The sequence below is a fragment of the Elephas maximus genome, chromosome 14 (genome assembly GCF_024166365.1).
Source record: "Elephas maximus indicus isolate mEleMax1 chromosome 14, mEleMax1 primary haplotype, whole genome shotgun sequence".
In the NCBI taxonomy this organism is placed as follows: Eukaryota; Metazoa; Chordata; class Mammalia; order Proboscidea; family Elephantidae; genus Elephas; species Elephas maximus.
In genome coordinates, this window is record NC_064832.1 from 25,094,512 (window position 1) to 25,119,101 (window position 24,590).

At 40.0% G+C, this 24,590-nt stretch overlaps 1 protein-coding gene across 7 annotated transcripts in view; it reads left to right on the forward strand.

Annotated features, from left to right (window-relative positions):
• NEK3 (NIMA related kinase 3) overlaps window positions 1-8,611 on the forward strand; it is a 38,302-nt gene extending 29,691 nt beyond the window's left edge. For 4 of the 7 annotated variants that reach the window (XM_049853327.1, XM_049853329.1, XM_049853328.1 and 1 more), the window contains 2 exons: window positions 4,816-4,942; window positions 6,956-8,607. In XM_049853327.1, the coding sequence (XP_049709284.1) occupies window positions 4,816-4,942; window positions 6,956-7,040 (212 nt within the window). In that variant the 3' untranslated portion in view covers window positions 7,041-8,607. Of the gene's footprint in view, window positions 1-4,815; window positions 4,943-6,955 lie in introns of all 7 variants that reach the window. The other 3 variants (XM_049853331.1, XM_049853330.1, XM_049853332.1) reach the window with 3 other exon arrangements.
• Window positions 8,612-24,590: the final 15,979 nt, after the last annotated feature.

A 24,590-nucleotide genomic window follows, 5' to 3' on the forward strand; every position in this document is an offset into this window, starting at 1 on the left:
CAGGGACTAGTCCCTCCTGACAACATGTCCAAAGTGTGTGAGGTGAAGTCTTGCCATCCTCACTTCCAAGGAGCATTCTGGCTATACTTCTTCCAAGACAGATCTGTTTGTTCTTTTGGCAGTCCATGGTATCTTCAATATTCTTCACCAACACCATTATTTAGAGGTGTCAATTCTTCTTCGGTCTTCCTTATTCATTGCCCAGCTTTCGCATGTATATGAGGCAGTTGAAAACACCATGGCTTGGGTCAGGTGCACCTTAGCCTTCAAGGTGACATCTTTGCTTCTTATCACTTTAAGGAGGTTTTTCTGCAGCAGATTTGCCCAGTGCAACGCGTCTTTTGATTTCTTGACTGCTGCTTCCATGGGTATTGATTGTGGATCCAAGTAAAATGAAATCCTTGACAACTTTCAGTATTTTCTCCATTTATCATGATGTTGCTTATTAGTCCATTTTTTGAGGATTTTTGTTTTCTTTATGTTGAGGTGCAATCCGTACTGAAGGGTATAGTCTTTGATCTTCATCAGCAAGTGCTTCAAGTCTTCACTTTCAGCAAGCAAAGTTGTGTCATCTGCTTATTGGAGGTTGCTAATGGGTTTTCCTTCAATACTGATGCCCCATTCTTCATATAGTATAACTTCTTAGATTATTTGCTTAGCATACAGATTGAATAAGTATGGTGAAAGGATACAACTCTGATGCACACCTTTCCTGACTTCAAATCACTCAGCATCCCCCCAGAATGATAGTCTCTTGATCTATGTACAGATTCCCATAAGCACAATTAAGTGCTCTGGAATTCCCATTCTTCCCAATGTTATCCATAATTTGTTGAGATCCACACAGTCAAATGCCTTTGTGCCAATAAAACTCAGGTAAACATCTTGGGTTTAAACATCTTTCTGGTATTCTCTGCTTTCAGCCAGGATCCGTATGGCATTAGCAATGATATCCCTTGTTCCACGTCGTCGTCTGAATCCAGCTTGAATTTCTGGCAGTTCCCTGTCAATGTACTGCTGAAACTGCTTTTGAAATATCTTCAGCAAAATTTCACTTGTGTGTGATATTTATGACATTATTTGATAATTTCTGCATTTGGTTGGATCATCTTTCTTTGGAATAGGCATAAATATGAATCTCTTCCAGTTAGTTGGCCAGGTAGCTGTCTTTCAGAGTTTTTGGCAAAGATAAATGAGCACTCCCAGTGCTGCATCCCTTTGTTGAAACATCTCAATTGGTATTCCCTCAATTCCTGGAGCCTGTTTTTCTCCAGTGTCTTTAGTGCAGCTTGGACTTATTCCTTCTGTAGCACTGGTTCTTGATCATATGCTACCTCCTGAAATGGTTGAACATCGACCAGTTCTTTTTGATACAGTGTCTCTGTGTATTCCTTCCGTCTTCTTTTATAATTCCTGCATTGTTCAATATTTTGCCCATAGAATCCTGTATTATTGCAACTTGAGTCTTGAATTTTTTTCCTTACTCCTTTCAGCTTGAGAAATGCCAAGCACGTCTTCCCTTTTGGTTTCCCAACTCCAGGTCTTTGCACATCATTATAATACTTTATCTTCTCAAGCTGTCCTTTGAAATCTTCTGTTCAAGTCTTTTACTTCACTATTTCTTCCGTTCACTTAGCTACTTTACATTCAAGAGCAAGTTTCAGAGTCTCTTCTGGCATCCATTTTGGTCTTTTCTTTCTTTTCTGTCTTTTTAATGACCTTCTGCTTTCTTCATGTATGATGTCATCCCACAACTCTTCTAGTTGAATAGATGAACAATTAGAATTTGATTTGGTTGATGTTTCTATAGATGTTTTCACTAAATCGGGCAAAATAATTCTTTATAATATTATCCGGAGGAATTCAGGACAAGAGACTGCATTATGGAGGTGTATGTATGTGTGTGTATAAGTTTGGTAATTCAGTTACTAAGCCACCTTGCTTGGTTAAGATCTAAGATAAATTATAACAAGCAGAGTATGTAATGGTATGGTAAATCTGTACTGCATTGATTGTAACAGGTTTAGCTTTATATTTTTAAGTTGGTTGATATTTATTGAGTGAAAGGTTGAGATATAAAAAAGAGTAAAACATAATTTGTGCCTTGAAGGAGACCAGCACACAAGTAGAGAAGTATAAAGCTGTGTGGCATGCGTTCTGATAGAACTGTGCAGATATTATGGAAGCCCTGAGGATAGATTTATGTATCAGAGGAAGGTGTTAAGGAAGGTTAATAGCTGTGAATTAAAAAAAAAAAATGGTTCCTGGAAAAGCCTACTATAAAAGTAGTTACATTGTGCTAGGTCATAGAGCCCTACAGAAAAGAAATAAATAAGACTCATGCACCAATGTCATGAAAAAGAGAATTGACTGTATTTTTTTTTTTTTTTTTTACCTCCCCTTCCCTTCAATCCCCTGGTAACCACTAATCTTCTCTTGTCTTGATGGATTTGCCTACTCTGGATATTTCATAAGAAATGAAATATCCTTGGAAACCCCATGGGGCAAGTTCTACTCTGTCCTATAGGGTTGCTTTGAGTCAGAATCGACTCAATGGCAACAGGGTTTTTTTTGGGATATTTCATATAAGTAGGATCATACAGTTTGTTCTTTTATGTCTGACTTACTTCACTCAACACTGTTTTTAAGGTTCCGTCCATGTCATAGTATTGTATCAGGACTTTGTTTCTCTTTATACCTGAGTAATATTCTACTGTATGATGTACCATATCTTGTTGATGAGCACTTGGGTTGTTTCTACCTTTTGGCGGTTGTGAATAGTGCTGCAGTGACCATTGGTGTATATGTGTCTGTTTGAGTTGCTGCTTTCAGTTCTTCTGGGTGTATACCTAGGAGTGAAATTATTGGCTGATATGGTACTTCTACATTTAACTATGTGAGGAACTGCCCAACTGTTTCTACAGTGGCTGCACCATTTTACAACCCCGCCAGCAATGTATGAGTGTTCCACCTTCCCCACATCCTTACCAACACTTGTTATCGTCTTTTTCATTATAGCCACCCTAATAGGTATGAAATGGTATCTCATTATGATTTTGATTTTCATTTACCTAATAACTAATGATGTTGAACATCTTTTCATTTGCCTTTTTGGCCATTTACATATCGTCTTTGGAGATTTTGGTTATTATTTCTTCAAATATTCTCTCTGTTCTTTTCTCTTTCCATAATGGCTCTCAGGCTTTGTTCATTTATCTTCACCCTTTTTTTCTTTTTGTTCCTCAAACTTGATGATTTCAATTGTTTCTATCTTCAAGTTTGCTACTTTTTTCTGCCAGCTCCAGTTGGCTATTGAACCCTTCCAGTGAATTTTTCATTTCGGTTATTGTACTTTTCAGCTCCAGTATTTCTGTTTGTTTCCTTTTTATTACTTCTATCTATTGATATTCTCATTTTGTTCGTGCATCATTTTCCTGATTTCCTTTAGTTCTTCATCCATATATCCTTTAGCTCTTTAAGCATATTTAATACTGTTGTTTTAAAGTCTTTGTTAAGTCTATTATCTGGGCTTCCACAGGGACAGTTTTTGTCACCTTATTTTGTTCTTTTGGATGGGCTATCCTTTCCTGCTTTGTTTTGTTTTTTAATACCTTGTAGATTTTGTTGAAACTGGAACATTTGAATATTATAAAGTGGTTGCTCCAGAAATCAAATTCGTTAATTTTCACCATTCTACAAGGTTTGCTGTTTGTTTATTTTAATTGTTGAAGGCTGCAGTAGTTCATTTTTTTAGTGACTTTCTCCAACTGTTTTTACAAAGGCTGCCTTTCCAGATGTGCATGGACTCTGAAGTCTCTGTTCCTTGGCTTGCTTCAGCTAGTGTTTTGGGAGATATTTTCTTGAATGCAAGGGGTGATAGATTTCACCTAGTCTTTGAATATTGGCTCTGTGCTGGGCCCTCCTTCAATACTTAGCCAGACTTACAATAAGTGTTGCTCCCCCTCAGCCTTCGTGAGCTCAAAAGACAAGCCAAACTTAGCTGAGCACCTTGCTTCAGTCCTACTGGAAGCCCCCAGAGAGATTAGAACAGATACACAATAATTGGTGAATAAAGTCTGCTCTGCTCCCTCTAGAGCGAGAGAAAAGACTCCCTCTCTGAATGTGTGTGTGTATAGACTGCCACTATTTTAAAGCAGACACACCAAGCCAGGGAGGGAGCTGGGTGTAGGCAAGTGGAAGAGTAGAGTTTTCCCACCATTGAGCAGGAGGCTTTAGCTTGATCAGCATTCACTTAGTTGCTGGTATCCAGAATTCTGACGAAGTTGGTTCTACCAATTTCTGCTTGCTTTTTTTTTTTTTTTGTAGGGTGGCTTTTGTTGGGGGGTAGTGGCAACATGGAGCTGTTCATGCTGCCATCTTGCTTCTCAATCTGGAAAGTTTTTAAATAACATTCACGAGGTCCTTACTGTGCTACTTTTCTTCCTCTCCATTGTGAAAGCTTGATGGGGGCAGGGAAGCTCAAGGAAAAATTGAACTCTAGTCTCACTATCCAAAGATAACTTTTAATGATTTAATATAGGTTTTTATATTCGAGTCCTCTCATTGTAATTTTCTGAGTTTTTTTCCTTTGGAAGAAAGTACTGTTTTAAAATTTAATGCACATATTGATGTTTACCGGACCTGTTTTATGGCAAAAATGATGCTGGGTGTTATGGGGAGGCACTTCAAAAGAAATATAGAACGTGGCATTATCCTCAGTTAGCCAGTAGGCTCTTAGAGGGTTTTAATCTAACTTACGTGAAATAAGTAAATCCTGTTTAAATTGGCATTATTTCTGTTAATACTGCCCTGAAGGTTCAGAAGGGTTCTTGAAAGGTCCCCTGTCTGAAGAAACAGAAGCATCAGACAATGTTGATGGAGTTCATGATTCTGTCATTTTGGATCCTGAGAGACTAGAACCTAGACTGGACGAGGAGGACACGTATGTTGTGATACATGTAGAAAACTGTAGTTGGCATGTGTGTAGGTGTATAATTTGAATTATACCATAATAATCTCAGGTATAGTAAAAGCTTGTTATGTTACTTTTTGTCATAAATTACTATTTATGTCTTGTTCTTTTGTCTGGAATGGCTAATGTGTTATGGTATTACAGAATTCCTAACTGAGCCTAATGCATATAATCTTTCAGCCTGGACTTACTGTTTTTTAACATAGTAGGTTTACATTGAAAACAGTTATAGAAATGAGAGAAGTGATCTTTTGAAATAACTAACACATTTTTTTATGTGCTTTATTGAGCTTACCTTAGGGTTCCCTAGAGAAACAGAACCAGTGATATTAAATGAATGATTTCTTTTATAAGGATCAGCACAAAGCTGGTTCCTATGAGGTGGAAGATAAAGATGTCCGAATGTCCAGCTTTTCCAAACTGTTGTCCCACTCCATCTCTAACATCAACTACTCCCCATCCCTCAGTACTCTCCCTCTGGTCTTTGGGTTCTGTAATTTGCTGCAGTATCTCACAGAACTCAGGAACCGCATTTACAGTTAAATGGTTTATTAGGGAAATAACAGGGTACAACTTGGGATCAGAAACGACTCAGAATACAGTTCTTTGATCAGGACAGCTGCTTCTCACCCGTGCCCACAGGCAGGCCTCTCTCCAGCCTCTTGGCCTCTCGGCCCCGCCTTTGCCCTGCTCCGGCAAGTGTTACAAAGCTCCTAATGCTGTGGGTCAGCAAGCCCCACCTCAGTCATCTTGCGCTGGTTTCCTGGTTCATGCTGTCTCACGCTGCTACGGCTCTTGCTACTGCTGCACTGCCATCTCTGTCTTCCACTTTATAGCCCCTCCCACTTGAAGCCTAGCAGGATGGCAAAACTGACCATCCGCTTGTTAGGGTTCCATATACCTTACTGGCACAATCCTACCCGCACAAGGGTGCCATGCACCTTATTTGCAGTATTAGCAAGCTGTGCAATCCCATTGGTGGACCACAAGCACCTTATTTACATAGTCCAACCCAATCATTTGATCAGAGTTACAAGACCATGAAGAGAAAGGCCATGTAAAAGTGATCCATCGCACTGCAGATGTGTGTATATATGTATGCATGTATGAATGTATGTGTGTGTGTAAACCCATTAACCCATTGCTGTTGAGTCCATTCCGACTCATAGTAGCCCTATAGAACAGAGGAGAACCGCCCCATAGGGTTTCCAAGGAGTGCCTGGTGGATTCGAACTGCTGACCTTTTGGTTAGCAGCTGTAGCTTTTAACCACAATGCCACCAGGGTTTCCATATGTGTGTGTACATGTATATATATAGAGAGAGAGAGATTAGTTTACTTCAAGGAATTAGGTCACACAATTGTGGGGAGCTGGCAAGTCTAAAATCCATAGGTCAGCCAGCAAGCTGGAGACTTCTGCAGGCTTTTGTCCCAAGGTCTGTATGTCAGGTGATGGAAAGAGTAAAGAATGAAGTGAGACTTCTGCCAAAATATCTGTTTATTGTCTGGAGGCAGATCACACCCTACGGAAGCTCCCTTTTCAACTGATTAATTGATTAAATTACACTAGATTACGTTATGGAAGTTGATTATATTACATTCCCAGTGCCGTCGAGTCGATTCCGACTCATAGCGACCCTATAGGACAGAGTAGAACTGCCCCATAGAGTTTCCAAGGAGCGCTTGGTGGATTCGAACTGCCAGCCTTTTGCTTAGCAGCTGTAACACTTAACCACTATGCAACCAGGGTTTCCTATATCACATTATAGAAGGTAATTGGCTCTACCCAGTTGCAACTGATTTAATCATATATAACTACTCCATCCATGACAGCAACTAGACTAGTGTTTGGCTAAGCAACTGCGAAGTTGACACACAAAATTAACCATCACAGAGGTCATTTAAAAGAAATTTAAATACGAGTCAGTTAACAAATACTTAATGTGCCCCTAATGGTGTTAATATCCAAATTGTTTTTTCACAGGGACTTTGAGGAAGAAGACGACAACTCTGACTGGGTATCAGAACTGAAGAAGCGAGCTGGATTACAGGGAGTGGCTGATGGATAATGCCCAAGGAAATGTTCCTTAATCACACGGAGCAGATTTGTAAAATGAAAGACTACTATTTGGATAATAATTAGTTCACAGGATGTATGTTTTCCTTTGGTAACAGAATGAAAAGGGGGAAACTATGAAAATTTGGAATGGTTCCTGATTAGTGTCACGAAGTTTAAAAAATCTAGAATGCCTATGAGTTTTTAAACTCAAGGGAGAAGGTATAGCGTAACGGGTATGATCTTTGGGCTTTAGAGACAGGTAGAACAGAACTGGTTGCTAGCTCAACCACTCACTAGCTGTGCGATTGTGGGAAATTAACCTCTCTGAGCCTTAATTCCCTCAGCTCTGAAATGAGGATAATTATGCCTACCTCCTAGGGATGCTGACCATAGATGGTACAGCATTCCTCAATGTTCTTATTCACAGTTATGATTTGTGGTTATTACTATGTAACTCATTTACATTTTCTAAAGTTTAAGGATCTAAATATATTTCATGAAAACACAATAATGTGTGTAATTTTAAAATAAGACCTGTTTCAGGGTAGTTTGTGTGAGCTGCACCTCATTTCAGTGATCTTCACCAAATATCAGCTGTCCTTAAATGCTATTATGAGTTGAATTGTGTCCCTCAAAGTATGTGTTGAAATGGTAACCCCTGTACCTGGAAATATGACCCTGTTTGGAAACAGGGTTTATTTTTTTATAATGAGGTCATACCAGAGTAGGATGGGTGCTGAGCCTAATCACTTCTGAGTTATGAAAAGAGCAGAATGAACACAGAGACACAGACATGGAGAAGAGGAAGACAGACAGCAGCGACAGATACATCTTGACAAGCCCAGGAACTCCAAGGATTGCTGCCAGCTACTAGAAGCTAAAATAGATAAGGAAGGACCTCCCCACTAGAGCCATGCCCTGAATTCAGACTTATAGCCTCCTGAACTGTAAGAAAATAAATTCCTGTTCCTTAAAGCCACCTTAGTGGTATTTTTTTGTTACAGCAGCACTCGGTCTCTTAAGACACATACAAACCCTCATAGAATGCACAAAAGAGCCCAGGTCAGAGGGTCGGCATTGGTAAGAGTGGAATGGACTGTAGTTTATCAGAGAAGATGGCAGTCCTGTAAACGAGAGAAGGATAAGGCCACAGTGAGGAGTAGATAATTGTGTCTGGAACTAGGGAGTGTGTGGAAATAATGGGGGATCCTGACATGCACGGATCACCATCTACACGTGTGCTGGGTCCTGCCATGTGTTACTTCAGTTAATACTGTGATACTGTAGTGAGCTGCAGATGTTTTACTAAATAAGAGACGGGTTCCTCCCAGAGTACCTCACAGGGGCAAATGGGAACAGCATGAGCCCAACCCAGTAAAGAACAATGATAAAGTAAAGAATAGGGGAAAGATAATTGTGAAACTATTCAAGGCTTGCTAAAAAGGACCTACTGAAATAGAAATATATATATTTTTTATATGTCTATATATCTTTAAGGAGCCTTGGTGGCACAATGGCTAAAGCACTGGACTGCTAACTGAAAGATTGGTGGTTTAAAACCAGCAGCTCCAAGGGAGAGAGATGCGGCAGTCTGCATCCCTAGAGGTTTACAGCCTTGAAAACCCCATGAGGCCGCAATGAGTTGAAACTGACTTGATGGCAGTGGGTTTTGTGTCTCTTTCAGAGATTTAAATGGTTTTTTAACTTTTATACATACAAAAATTATGGTGTAGACCCGTATGTCATCCCTGCCCTACATGCTTTATTTACACTTAGATGAGGTTATGTATTATCTAACACCAGTAATACTTTCCTAGAAATTATAGTTTAAAATTTCTATCTTAAAGTCTTTGGTTGCTGTTCTGTTTTTCAGGATAGATTTTTATTCATTTTGTTGAAGAAATAGAATTTTCTTATATTCATTACTCTTTGATTTATCATTAAAAACAGTTCAACAATTATGTATACAGTTTAATAAGTCCTTGGTGTGTGCAGTTGCCTTTAAGAGCAGCGACGGTGTCCACAATCTGTTCACAGCAGCATCTATTAAAACACAAAAGAAATAGGTTCTGAAAGCTCAGGTCACAACGCTGACAAGAAGCAGGGGCGGGACTAAAACCCAGGGCCTCTGACACCAAATCCTCTGCAGCAGAGGTAGTCCTGGTTATAGCTGTTTTATTTCTGTGAAGAGGATTTTGTCAACTATTTCAATGTAACTGTTGGTGTGATCTCCAGTTTTGGTATCTGTAATATTATGGATTGAATCCTGTCTCCTCTCAGAGGTGGGGTCAAGACGGCAGAATAGACAGACGCTTCCAGCGAGCTCTCTTACAACAAAGACCCAAAAAAACAAGTGAAACCAGTATATTTGTGACAAGCTAGGAGCCCTGAACATCAAAGGCAAGGTTAGAAAATGAACTGAGGGGAAAGGGGAGGAAGAGACAGTTCAGAAGTGGAGAGGAGTTACCAGACCTGAATTGTGGGGAGCCCTCAGGCACCACTCCCTGGAGCGGCTGCGGCAGGCTGGTACTAGTGTTCGGCCACGGTTTCCTCAGGGAGAGGCAGCCAGCCACTCAGCTTACTCAAACCTCCATAACCAGAGAAGAACGGCACTCTTGGCAAAAGCTAAGTACTTGCGTATATTTTACCACACCCCCCGCCCCAAAGCCGGCTTCAGTGGCTGTTGATTTCTCTGGGCCTGAGTAGGCCCTGTTGAACACCTAGAGCCATTCTGTAGGCCCTGGAAAAGGAATAAATTCACAACTGGGAGAAAAGATAATTTGTCAGCTCCACTAATGGGGAGCTCAGGGCAGAAGCGGCTCCTGGCCAGGCATAAATGGTTCATGGGCTTGAGTACCTTTGCCCTCTGCATGGACCTCTGTGGGCTTATTTCAGGAGAATAGGCACTTCTTGGCAGACTCCAACCATTCCAGCTGTGTGGTGGACAGGTGGGTGTTTGATGTTTGACATTGCTTTGTCTATTAAACAGCGTTCTCACCTACCCACATCAGGGGCCTAAGGACTGGTGGCTCCACTCAGGTCACCCAGACACCTATGACAGGGGTCCAGGGATAACTGGTACCTCCCAGTCCTTAGAACCAAAAACATTGGGTGAGGCTCATGGTCCATCTGTAGAACCCACCCACCTGTATGCTGTAAGGAACAGGGATATGCTTTCCTCAGAGGCATTGGGAGATGACTCTCAGCCCCCGGGCTTGTTCAGAGTGTAACCCCCTGCTGCAACCAGATACCAGTCCCTACACTAATCACCGTTGCCCCTCTAAGACTGTAGGACAGAGCCTGTACCACACGCTCGATGATTAGCTATCTGGAAACCTAAGCTGAATTCATAAAAAAAAGTGAATGGACTCCTAGACTGATATAACTGATAAAAGCTCTAGCCATCTGGGAACAGGACGTCAGAGCTCCAAAGGCGAAAATAAGCTAGCTCACTGAAGCAACCCATTTGGGCATATTGAAACAAAACAAAGCAAGAAGCTATGACACAGTAAGCAAACATGAAGTAAACTAATACTATAACTTATAGATGGCTCAGAGAGAACAGCCAATCTCAAGTCACATAAAGAAACAACATGATCGCCTCAACAAGCTCTCAAAACACAGAATCAAAGGATCTTCTAGATGAAAGTGCATTCCTGGAATTTCCAGAGGCAGAATGCAAAAGATTAATATACAGAACCCTTCAAGACATCAGGAGGGAAATGAGGCAATACACAGAACAAGCCAACAAACACACAGATAAAGCAGCTGAAGGAATTAAAAAGATTATTCAGGAACAATGAAAAATTTAATAAGCTGGAAAAATCCTTAGACAGCAATCAGAAATTCGGAAGATTAACTAACATTACAGAGGTAGACAACTCAATAGAAAGTCACAGGAGCAGAACTGAGCAAGTGGAAGGCAGAGTTTCTAAACTTGAAGATAAAGCACTTGGCACTAATATGTTTGAAGAAATATCAGATAAAAGGATTTTAAAAAATGAAGAAACCTTAAGAATCCTGTGGGACTCTATCAAGAGAAATAACCTATGAGCGATTGGAGTACCAGAACAGGGAGGGATAACAGAAAATACAGAGAGAATTGTTGAAGATTTGATGGCAGAAAACATCCCTGATATCGTGAAAGATGAGAAGATATCTATCCAAGTTGCTCATCAAACTCCACATAAGGTAGATGTTAAAAGAAAGTCACCAAGACATATTATAATCAAACTTGCCAAAACCAAAGATAAAGAGAGAATTTTAAGAGCAGCTAGGGATAAACAAAAAGTCATCTACAAAGGAGAGTCAGTAGGAATAATCTCGGACTACTCAGCAGAAACCATGCAGGCAAGAAGGCAGCGGAATGACTTATATAAAAAATTGAAGGAAAAAAATTGCCAAGAATCATATATCTAGCAAAACCGTCTCTTAAAGATGAAGGTGACATTAGGACATTTCCAGATAAACAAAAGTTTAGGGAATTGTAAAAACCAAACCAAAACTACAGGAAATACTAAAGGGAGTTCTTTGGTTAGAAAATAATATCAGGTATCAACCCAAGACTAGCACACTGGGCAAGAGCAATCAGAAGTCAACACAGACAGGGAAATCAAAAAAACAAAGCAAGATGGAAAAAAAGGCTTAAAACAGGGTAACAGCGATGTTATTATATAAAAAGACAATATTGAAACAATAAAGAGGGACTAAGAAATGTAATCATAGACCTTCCATATGGAGAGGAAGATACGATGATAAGCAAATTTAGGTTTAAATTTAGAAAAATAGAGGTAAATAATAAGGTAACCACAAAGGCGACAATCTACTAATCAAAGTAAGATACAAGAAACAGAGACTCAGCAGAAACAAAATCAACAACAACAAATATGAGGAAAGGGCAATATATAATCTACTCAGCACATAAAATCAAGTTGGAAAAAGAAACTCAATGACACACAAAAAAAGGCATCAAAATGATAGCACTAAATTTATACCTATCCATAATTACGCAGAAGGTAAATGGACTAAATGCACCAATAAAGGCACAGAGAGTGGCGGAATGGATTAAAAGACACGATCCGTCTATATGCTGCTTACAAGAGACACACCTTAGACTTAGAGACACAAACAAGCTAAAACTCGAAAGGATGGAAAAAAATATATGCAGCAAACAAGAATCTAAAAAGAGCAAGAGTAGCCATGTTAATTTCAGACAAAATAGACTTTAGAGTTAAATACATCATGAAGGATAAGGAAGGACAGTATATAATGATTAAAGGGACATTATTCCAAGAAGATATAACTATATTAAACATTTATGCACCCAATGACAGGACTGCAAGATGCATAAAACAAAATCCATCAGCATTGAAAAGTGAGATAGAGAACTCCACGATAATAGTAGGACACTTCAACACACCACTTTTTGGTGAAGGACAGGACATCCAGAAGAAGCTCAATAAAAACACGGAAGATCTAAATGCCACAATCAACCAACTTGACCTCTTAGGCATGTATAGAACACCCCACCCAACACCAACCAAGTATACTTTCTTTTCTAGTGCACATGGAGCATTCTCTAGAATTGACCACATATTAGGTCATAAAGCAAGGCTTAGCAGAATCCAAAACACTGAAATGTTACAAAGCATCTTCTTTGACCCTAAAGCCATAAAAGTGGAAATAACAGGAAAAGCAGAGAAAAGAAATCAAACACTTGGAAACTGAACAATACTCTGCTCAAAAAAGACTGGACTGTAGAAGACATTAAGGATGGAATAAAGAAATTCAGAGAATCCAATGAGAATGGAAACAGTTCCTATCAGAACCTTTGGGACGCAGCGAAAGCAGTGCTCAGAGGTCAATTTATATCAATAAATGCTCACATCCAAAAGAAGAAAAGGCCCAAATCAAAGAATTATCCCTACAACTTGAAGAAATAGAAAGACAAAGGAAACCTCCAGGCACCAGAAGAAAACAAATAATAAAAATTAGAACAAAACTAAATAAAATAGAAAACAGAAAAACAACTGAAAGAATTAACAAGACCAAAAGCTGGTTTTTTGAAAAAATTAACAAAATCGATAAACCATTGACCAAACTGACAAAACAAAATCAGGAGAGGAAGCAAATAATCCAAATAAGAAATCAGATGGGTGATATTACAACAGACCCAACTGAAATTAAAAGAATCATATCAGATTACTATGAAAAATTGTACTCTAAAAAATTTGAAAACCTAGAAGAAATGGATGAATTCCAAGAAACACACTACCTACCTAAACTAACACAAACAGGTAGAACAACTAAATAGACCCATAACAAAAGAAGAGATTGAAAAGGTAATCAAAAAACCCTCAACAAAAAAAAAAAGCCCTGGCCCAGATGACTTCACTGCAGAGTTCTACCAAGCTTTCAGAGAAGAGTTAACACCACTACTACTAAAGGTATTTCAGAGCATAGAAAAGGATGGAATGCTACCAAACTCATTCTATGAAGCCAGCATATCCCTGACACCACAACCAGGTAAGGACACCAGAAAAAAAAAAAATTACAGAGCTATATCCCTCATGAACTTAGATGCAAAAATCCTCAATAAAATTCTAGCCAATAGAATTCAACAACATATCAAAAAAATAATTCACCATGACTAAGTGGGATTCATACCAGGTATGCAGGATGGTTCAACATTAGAAAAAACATTAATGTAATCCAGCACATAAATAAAACAAAAGACAAGAATCACATGATTTTATCAATTGATGCACAAAAGGCATTTGACAAAGTTCAATATTCATTCATGATAAAAACTCTCAGTAAAATAGGAATAGAAGGAAAATTTCTCAACATAATAAAGGGCATTTATACAAAGCCCAACAGCCAACATCACCCTAAATGGAGAGAGCCTGAAAACATTCCCATTGAGATCGGGAACCAGACAAGGACGCCCTTTATCACCACTCTTATTCAACATTGTGCTGGAAGTCCTAGCCAGAGCAATTAGGCTACATAAAGAAATGAAGGACATCGAGATTGGCAAGGAAGAAGTAAAAGTATCTCTATTTACAGATGACATGATTTTATACACAGAAAACCCTAACGAATCCTCCAGAAAACTTAAACTAATAAAAGAGTTCAGCAGAGTATCGGGATCCAAGATAAACATACAAAAATCACTTGGATTCCTCTACACCAACAAAAAGAACATCGAAGAGGAAATCACGAAATCAATACCATTTACTTTAGCCCGCAAGAAGATAAACTACTTAGGAATGAATCTTACCAGAGATGTAAAAGACCTATACAAACAAAACTACAATACACTTCTGCAAGAAACCAAAAGAGACCTACATAAGTGGAAAAATATACCTTGCTCATGGATAGGAAGACAACATTATAAAAATGTCTATTCTACCAAAAGCGATCTATACATTTAATGCAATTCCGATCCAAATCCCAATGACATTCTTTAATGAGATGGAGAAACAAATCACCAACTTCATATGGAAGGGAAAGAGGCCCTGGATAAATAAGGCATTACTGAAAAAGAAGAACAAAGTGAGAGGCCTTCCTTTACCTGATTTTAGAACCTATTATACCTCCACAGTAGTCAAAACAGCCTGGTACTGGTACAACCATAGATACATGGACCAATGGAACAGAATTGAGAATCCAGAGATAAATCCATCCACATATGAGCAGCTGATATTTGACAAATGCCCCAAAACGGTTAAATGGGGGGAAAGACAGTCTTTTTAACAAATGGCGCTGGCATAACTGGATATCCATCTGCAAAAAAAATGAAACAAGACCCATACCTCACTGTATGCAAAAAACTAACTCAAAATGGATCAAAGACCTAAATATAAAATCTGAAACGATAAAGATCATGGAAGAAAAAATAGGGACAACGTTAGGAGCCCTAATACATGGCATAAACAGTATACAAAACATTACTAACAATGCAGAAGAAAAACTAGATAACTGGGAGCTCCTAAAAATCAAAAACCTATGCTCACCCAAAGACTTCAGCAAAAGAGTAAAATGATCACCTACAGACTGGGAAAAAGCTTTTAGCTATGACATTTGCGATCAGTGCCTGATCTCTAAAATCTACCTGATACTGCAAAAACTGAACTGCAAAAAGACAAATAACCCAATTAAAAAACGGGCAAAAGATATGAATAGTCACTTCACTAAAGAAGACATTCAGGTAGCTAAGAGATACATGAGGAAATGCTCAGGATCATTAGCCGTTAGAGGAATGGAAATCAAAACTACAATGAGATTCCATCTCACTCCAACAAGGCTGCTATTAATTCTAAAAACACAAAAGAATAAATGTTGGAGAGGCTGTGCAGAGATTGGAACACTTCTACACTGCTGGTGGGAATGTCAAATGGTACAACCACTTTGGAAATCGATTTGGCGCTTCCTTAAAAAGCTAGAAATAGAACTATCATCTGATCCAGCAATCCCACTCCTTGGAATATAAAACAAAAACAAAAAAACCCACTATATATATATATATATATCCTAGAGAAAAAAGAGCCTTTACACGAACAGACATATGCACACCCATGTTCATTGCAGCACTGTTTACAATAGCAAAAAGATAGAAGCAACCAAGGTGCCCATCAACGGGTGAATGGTAAATAAATTATGGTATATTCACACAATGGAATACTACACATTGATAAAGAACCGTAATGAACCTGTGAAACATTTCATAACATGTAGGAATCTGGAAGGCATTATGCTGAGTGAAATTAGTTGGAAAAGGATAAATATTGTATAAGACCACTATTATAAGAACTTGAGAAATAGTTTAAACTGAGAAGAAAATATTCTTTTGTGGTTACGAGAGGCTGGAGGGAGGGAGGGTTGGAGAGGGGTATTCACTAATTAGTAGATAAGAACTACTTTAGTCGAAGGGAAAGACAGCATATAATACAGGGGAGGTCAGCACAACTGGACTAAAGCAAAAGCAAAGAAGTTTCCTGAATAAACTGAATGCTTTGAAGGCCAGTGTAGCAGGGGCAGGGGTCTGGGGACCATGGTATCAGGAGACATCTAAGTCAATTGGCATAATAAAATCTATTAAGAAAACATCCTGCATCCCACTTTGGAGAGTGGCGTCCGGGGTGTTAAACGCTAGCAAGTGGCCATCTAAGTTGCATCGATTGGTCTCAACCCACCTGGAGCAAATGAGAATGAAGAACACCAAGGACACAGGTAATTATGAGTCCAAGAGACAGAAAGGGCCGCACGAACCAGAGACTACACCAGCCTGAGACCAGAAGAACTAGATGGTGCCCGGCTACAACCGATGACTGCCCTGACAGGGAACACAACAGAGAACCCCTGAGGGAGCAGGAGAGCAGTGGGATGCAGATCCCAAATTCTCGTAAAAAGACCAGACTTAGTGGTCTGACTGAGACTGGAAAGACCCTGGCGGTCATGGCCCCCAGACTTTCTGTTGCCCTAGGACAGGAACCATTCCCGAAGCCAATTCTTTAGAGATGGATTGGACTGGACAATGGGTTGGAGAGGGATGCTGGTGAGGAGTGAGCTTCTTGGATCAGGTGGACACTTGAGACTATGTTGGCGTCTCCTGCCTGGAGGGGAGATGAGAGGGTGGAGGGGGTTAGAAGCTGGAGAAATGGACAGGAAAAGAGAGAATGGAGGGAGAGAGCGGACTGTCTCATTAGGGGGAGAGTAAGCGGGAGTATGTAGGAAGATATTTATAAGTTTTTGTGTAAGAGACTGACTTGATTTGTAAACTTGCACTTAACGCACAATAAAAATTAAAAAAAAATGTGTACTGTAAGGCAGTTACTAAGGGAAATTTAAAAACTTGCAATGGGCCTCCCAAACTCCCACTTTTAAGTTGCCATTTTCTCTCTGTTACTCAATTCCAATTCTATTGAGGAGAGACTATATGAATGGTGCTAGGCAAGATTTAAATATATTTAAGAAATGACCTCCTGCCCTCAGGAACTTTATTAAACACAATATAATGTACAATGAAGCAGGCATCCTGGAAGGGGTTCAAAGTGTTGTGCAGAAAGAAGCTCCGTGAGAGAGTATTTGGCTGGACAAGGAAGGCGCCTCCATAGGGTGGGCTCCAGTGGTTATCTTCAAACTGGGGTAATTACTGCGCAAAGACTTTTACCTTTTCTCTTTTTACAATAAAATGTTTATTTTAGAATTATTTCAGATGTACAGAAAAGTTACAAGGGTAATACAGTTTTGGAAATGCCTTAGCAGTTTCCACTAAGGTGAGCACCTTGCATTACCATGCTACATTTGCCACAGTTAAGAAACAAACATTGGTTCACTACTCTTAGCTAAACCCTAGACTTACTTGGATTTCACTAGTTTTTCTACTAATGTCCATGTTTTGTTCCAAGATCCCACCCTGGATACCAGGTTGCATGTAGTTGTTATGTCTCCTTAGTCTCCTCTGTGTGCGAGACCGTCTCAATCTTGCCATGTTTTTCAAGACTGGGTATTTTGAGTACTGGTAAGGTATGGACTCCTTGGGTAGTACAGTTAACAAGCTCAACTGCTAATTGAAAGGTTGGAGGTTTGAATCCACCCAGAGGTGTCTTGGAAGAAAAGCCTGGTGATCTCCTTAGCAAAAATCAGCCATGGAGCACAGTTCTACTCTGACACACATAGGGTTGCCATGAGTTGGGATTGACTCAATGGCAACGAGTTTGTTTTTTGGGTTTTTTTTTCATGTATCAGGGAGTATGTGTTATCAACCTGAGTTATTACTGGTGGTGTTGACCTTGATCACTTGATGAAGGCCATGTCTGCCAGGTTCTCCACTGTAAAACTACTAATTGTCCATCTATCATCTGTGTAATTAGCACTTCAACCCTTGGTGGCGCAGTGGTTAAGTGCTGAACTGTTAAACAAAAGGCTGGTGGTTCGAACCCACCAGCTGCTTTGAGGGAGAAGGATGTAGTAGTCTGCTTCCATAAAGATTTACAGCCTTGGAAACCTTATGGGGTAGTTCTACTCTGTCCTATATGGTCGCTAAGAGTCGAAATCGACAGCATGGCAGTGGATTTGAATGAGTATACAAGCAGTTTCAGAATCCTTAGCCCATAACCCTGTGAGAAAAAATTTACCCGCTAGAGTACAGAGTGTGTAATTCCCACTTTGCTTAGCCTTACAGTTTCCAGGCAAAAATCCTTCTCTAAAGTTACTTAGCTCCTTTTTTTCACTACTCTGTTGAAGACTTTAAGAGTTAAGGCAGACATGGATTGTTGTTGTTGTTAGGTGCGGTTGAGTCGGTTCTGACTCATATCGGCCCTATACACAACACAACAAAACACTGCCTGGTCCTGAGCCATCCTTACAATCGTTGTCATCCCTGAGCTCATTGTTGCAGCCACTGTGTCAATCTACCTCACTGAGGGTCTTCCTCTTTTTCACTGACCCTGTACTCTGCCAAGCATGATGTCCTTCTCTAGGGGCTCATCCCTCCTGACAACATGTCCAAAGTATGTAAGACGCAGTCTTGCCATCCTTGCCTCTAAGGAGCATTCTGGCCCCACTTCTTCCAAAACAGATTTGTTCGTTCTTTTGGCAGTCCATGGTATATTCAATATTCTTTGCCAACACCACAATTCAAAGGCGTCAACTCTTCTTCGTCCTTCCTTATTCATTGTCCAGCTTTCACATGCATATGATGCGATTGAAAATACCATGGCTTGGGTCAGGCGCACCTTAGTCTTCAGGGTGACATCTTTGCTCTTCAACACTTCGAAGAGGTCCTTTGCAGCAGATTTGTCCAATGCAATGAGTCTGTTGATTTCTTGACTGCTGCTTCCATGGCTGTTGATTGTGGATCTAAGTAAAATAAAATCCTTGACAACTTCAATCTTTTCTCCATTTATCATGATGTTGCTCATTGGTCCAGTTGTGAGGATTTTTGTTTTCTTTAAGTTGAGGTGTAATCCATACTGAAGGCTGTGGTCTTTGATCTTCCTTGGTAAGTGCTTTAAATCCTTTTCACTCTCAGCAAGCAAGGTTGTGTCATTTGCATAATGGAGGTTGTTAACGAGTCTTACTCCAATCCTGATGCCCTCTTCTTCTTCATATAGTCCAGCTTCTCAGATTATTTGTTCAGCATACAGATTGAATAGTTAGGGTGAAAGAATAGAACCCTGACATACACCTTTCCTGACTTTAAGCCAATCAGTATCCCCTTGTTCTGTCCAAACAACTACCTCTTGATCTATGTAAAGGCTCCTCATTAGCACAATTAAGTGTTCTAGAATTCCCATTCTTTGCAATGTTATCCATAATTTGTTATGATTCACACAGTTGAATGCCTTTGCACAGTCAATAAAACACAGGTAAACACCCTTCTGGTATTCTTTGCTTTCAGCCAGGATCTATCTGATATCAGCAATGATACCCGTGGTTCCACGTCCTCTTCTGAACCTGGCCTGAATTTCTGGCAGTTCCCTGTTGATATACTGCTACAGCTGTTTTTGAATGATCTTCAGCAAAATTTGCTTGTGTGTGATATTAATGATATTGTTCTATAATCTCCACATTTGGTTGGATCACCTTTCTTGGGAATAGGCATAAATATGGATCTCTTCCAGTCAGTTGGCGAGGAAGCTGTCTTCCATATTTCTTGGCATAGATGAGTGAGTGCCTCCAGTGCTTCATCTGTTTGTTGAAACATCTAGAAATTGAAGCTTTTTATCAGCTGCTGCAGTCTGAAATTGATCGAACATGCAATCAAGATGCATGGATAATTATGGGTGATTGGAATGCGAAAGTTGGAAACAAAAGAAGAAGGATGAGTAGTTGGAAAATAAGGCCTTGGTGATGGAAACAATGCTGGAGATCAAAGGATAGAATTTTGCCAGACCATCAACTTCTTCATTGCAAATACCTTCTTTCACCAACATAAATGGTGGCTATACACATGGACCTCGTCAGAAGGAACACACAGAAGTCATACTGAGTACATCGGCGGAAAGAGATGATGGAAAAGCTAAATATCAGCCAGAACAAGGCCAGGGGCCGACTGTGGAATGGACCATCACTTGCTCACATGCAAGTTCAAGCTGAAACTGAAGAAAATCAGAGCAAGTCCACGAGAGCCAAAATATGACCTTGAGTATATCCCACCTGAATTTAGAGACCATCTGAAGAATAGATTTGACGCTTAAACAGTAGTGACCGAAGACCAGATGAGTTGTGGAATGACATCAAGGATATCATACATGAAGAAAGCAAGAGGTCATTGAAAAGACCGGAAAGAAAAGACCAAGATGGATGTCAGAGGAGACTCTGAAACTTGCTCTAGAGCGTCGAGCAGCTAAAGCAATAGGAAGAATTGATGAAGTAAAAGAACTGAAGATTTCAAAGGGCAGGTTGAGAAGAGAAAAGAAAGTGTTTTAATGACATGTACAAAGAGCTGGAGATGGAAAACCAAAGGGAAGAACACCCTCAGCTTTCCTCAAGCTGAAAGAACTGAAGAAAAATTTCAAGCCTCAAGTTGCAATAGTGAAGGATTCTCTGGGGAAAATATTAAATGACTTAGGAAGCATCGAAAGAAGATGGAAGGAATACACAGAGTCATTATAACAAAAAGAATTAGTCAATGTTCAACTATTTCAAGAGTTAGCATATGATCAGGAACCGATGGTACTAAAGGAAGAAGTCCAAGCTGCTTTAAAGGCATTGCTGAAAAGGCTCCAGGAATGGATGGTCCTAGGGATATTTCCAGATACTCAGCTTCCATAGATACTGTAGTGTATACCTCTCAACCCCCACGTGTCTGTCATTTTGTCGTACTGTGGGGGCTTGTGTGTTGCTGTGATGCTGGAAGCTATGTCACCAGTATTCAGATACCTGCAGGGTCACCCATGGAGGACAGGTTTCAGCTGAGCTTCCAGACTAAGACAGACTAGGAAGAAGGACCCGGCAGTTAACTTCTGAAAAGCATTAGCCAGTGAAAACCTTATGAATAGCAGTGGAACATTGTCTGATATAGTGGTGGAAGTTGAGCCCCCCAGGTTGGAAGGCACTCAAAAGATGACTGGGGAAGAGCTGCCTCCTCAAAGTACAGTCGACCTTAATGACTTGGGTGGAATAAAGCCTCTGGGACCTTCATTTGCTGATGTGGCACAACTCAAAATGAGAAGAAACAGCTGCAAACATCCACTAATAATCGGAACCTGGAATGTACAAAGTATGAATCTAGGAAAATTGGAAATCGTCAAAAATGAAATGGAGTGCATAAACATCGATATCCTAGGCATTAGTGAGCTGAAATGGCCTGGTATTGGCCATTTTGAATCAGAGAATCATATAGTTTACTATGCTGAGGATGACAACTGGAAGAGGAATGGTGTTGCAATCATCATCAAAAAGAACGTTTCAAAATCTATCCTGAAGTACAACACTATCAGTGATAGGATGATATCCATACGCCTACAAGGAAGACCAGTTAATACGACTATTATTCAAATTTACGCACCAACCACTAGGGCCTAAGATGAAGAAATAGAAGATTTTTATCAGGTGCTGCAGTCTGAAATTGATTGAACATGCAATCAAGATGCATGGATAATTAACTGGCAATTGGAATGCAAAAGTTGGAAAGAAAGAAGAAGGATCAGTATTTGGAAAATATGGCCTTGGGGGTAGAAATAATGTCGGAGATCAAATGATAGAATTTTGCAAGACCAACGACTTCTTCATTGCAAATACCTTCTTTCACCAACATAAACAGTGACTACACACATGGACCTTGCCAGATGGAACACACAGAAATCAAATTGACTACATCTGTGGAAAGAGATGATGTAAAAGCTCAATATCATCAGAACAAGGCCAGTGGCCGACTGTGGAACAGACCATCAATTGCTCATATGCAAGTTCAAGCTGAAACTGAAGAAAACCAGAGCAAGTCCACGAGAGCCAAAATATGACCTTGAGTATACCCCACCTGAGTTTAGAGACCATCTGAAGAACAGATTTGACACATTGAACGCTAGTGACCGAAGACCAGACAAGTTGTGGAATGACATCAAGGACATCATCCATGAAGAAAGTAAGAGGTCACTGAAAAGACAGGAAAGAAAGAAAAGATCAAGATGGATGTCAGAGGAGACTCTGAAACTTGCTCTTGAGCGTCAAGCAGCTAAAGCAAAAGGAAGAACCGATAAAGTAAAAGAACTGAACAGAAGATTTCAAAGGGCCTCTCAAGAAGACAAAATAAAGTATTATAATGACATGCGCAAAGAGCTGGAGATGGAAAACCAAAAGGGAAGAACACGCTCGGCGTTTCTCAACCTGAAAGAACTGAAGAAAAAATTCAAGCCTCGAATTGCAATAGTGAAGAATTCCATGGGGAAAATATTAAACGACGCAGGAAGCATGAAAAGAAGATGGAAGGAATACACAGAGTCATTATACCAAAAAGAATTAGATGATATTCAACCATTTCAAGAGATGGCATATGATCAGGAACCAATGGTACTGAAGGAAGAAGTCCAAGCTGCTCTGAAGGCATTGGTGAAAAACAAGCCTCCAGGAACTGATGGAATATCATTTGAGGTGTTTCAACAAACAGGTGCAACGCTGGAGGTGCTCACTCGTCTGTGCCAAGAAATATGGAAGACAGCTTCCTGGCCAACTGACTGGAAGAGATCCATATTTATGCCTATTCCCAAGAAAGGTGATCCAACCGAATGTGGAAATTATAGAACAATATCATTAATATCACACACAAGCAAATTTTGCTGAAGATCATTCAAAAACAGCTGTAGCAGTATATCAACAGGGAACTGCCAGAAATTCAGGCCAGGTTCAGAAGAGGACGTGGAGCCAGGTATATCATTGCTGATGTCAGATGGATCCTGGCTGAAAGCAGAGAATACCAGAGGGATGTTTACCTGTGTTTTATTGACTGTGCAAAGACATTTGACTGTGTGGATCATAACAAATTATGGATAACATTGCAAAGGATGGGAATTCCAGAACACTTAATTGTGCTCATGAAGAATCTTTACATGGATCAAGAGGCAGTTGTTTGGACAGAACAAGGGGATACTGACTGGTTTAAAGTCAGGAAAGGTGTGCGTGCGTCAGGGTTGTATTCTTTCACCATACCTATTTAATGCGTGTGCTGAACAAATAATATGAGAAGCTAGTCCATATGAAGAAGAACGGGGCATCAGAATTGGAGGAAGACTCATTAACAACCTGCGTTATGCAGATGACACAACCTTGGTTGCTGAAAGTGAAGAGGGCTTGAAGCACTTACTAATGAAGATCAAAGACCACAGCCTTCAGTATGGACTGCACCTCAACGTAAAGAAAACAAAAATCCTCACAACTGGACCAATGAGCAACATCATGATAAAGGGAGAAAAGATTTGAAGTTGTCAAGGATTTTATTTTTCTTGGATCCACAATCAACAGCCATGGAAGCAGCAATGAAGAAATCAAAAGACTCCTTGCATTGGGCGAATCTGCTGCAAAGGACTTCTTCAAAGTGTTGAAGAGCAAAGATGTCACCCTGAAGACTAAGGTGCGCCTTTCCCAAGCCATGGTGTTTTCAATCACATATGAAAGCTGGACAACAAATAAGGAAGAACGAAGAAGAGTTGACGCCTTTGAATTGCATTGTTGGCGAACAATATTGAATATAGCATGGACTGCCAAAAGAACGAACAAATCTGTTTTGGAAGAAGTGGGGCCAGAATGCTCCTTAGAGGCAAGGATGGCAAGACTGCGTCTTACATACTTTGGACATGTTGTCAGGAGGGATGAGTCCCTGGAGAGGGACATCATGTTTGGCAGAGTTCAGGGTCAGCAGAAATGAGGAAGACCCTCAATGAGGTGGATTGACACAGTGGCTGCAACAATGAACTCAAGCATAACAACGATTTTAAGGGTGGCGTAGGACAGGGCAGTGTTTCGTTCTGTTGTGCATAGAGTGGCTATGAGTCGGAATGGACTCAATGGCAGCTAACAACAACAATACCTCTCAAATTTTAGCATTGCCCTAGGGAATTTGTAATTATGTATAGTTACTGAGAGACTAAATGAGTGTGGATTGGATTTAAAATTCTTTTGAAGGTCAGATGGTTTTCAGGGTTTTGCTTTCAACAAAATTTGAGACTAACAGAATTATCAGCTGATTATAAATCATTTTTAATGATAGATATCTATATGATTCTTGACATATGACTAGGGAAGAATTCAGGGACAGTTTTAACAAAACTCCCATTCCTCTCTATTTCCTTATATGAATGAGGTTTCTCAGCACTTACAACTTAAATAAATGAAAATGGGAGAGAATTAATGTTGAGCCTTGTCTATTCCAGCAAGAAGTTAGTATTTACCTGTGGATCCAAACCCACTGCCATGGAGTTGATTTCGACTCATAGCGACCCTTTAGGACAGAGTAGAACTGCCCTGTAGGGTTTCCAAGGCTGTAAATCTTTATGGAAGCAGACTACCATATCTTTTTCCCACAGAGCAACTGGTGGTTTCCAACTGCCCAGTTTGG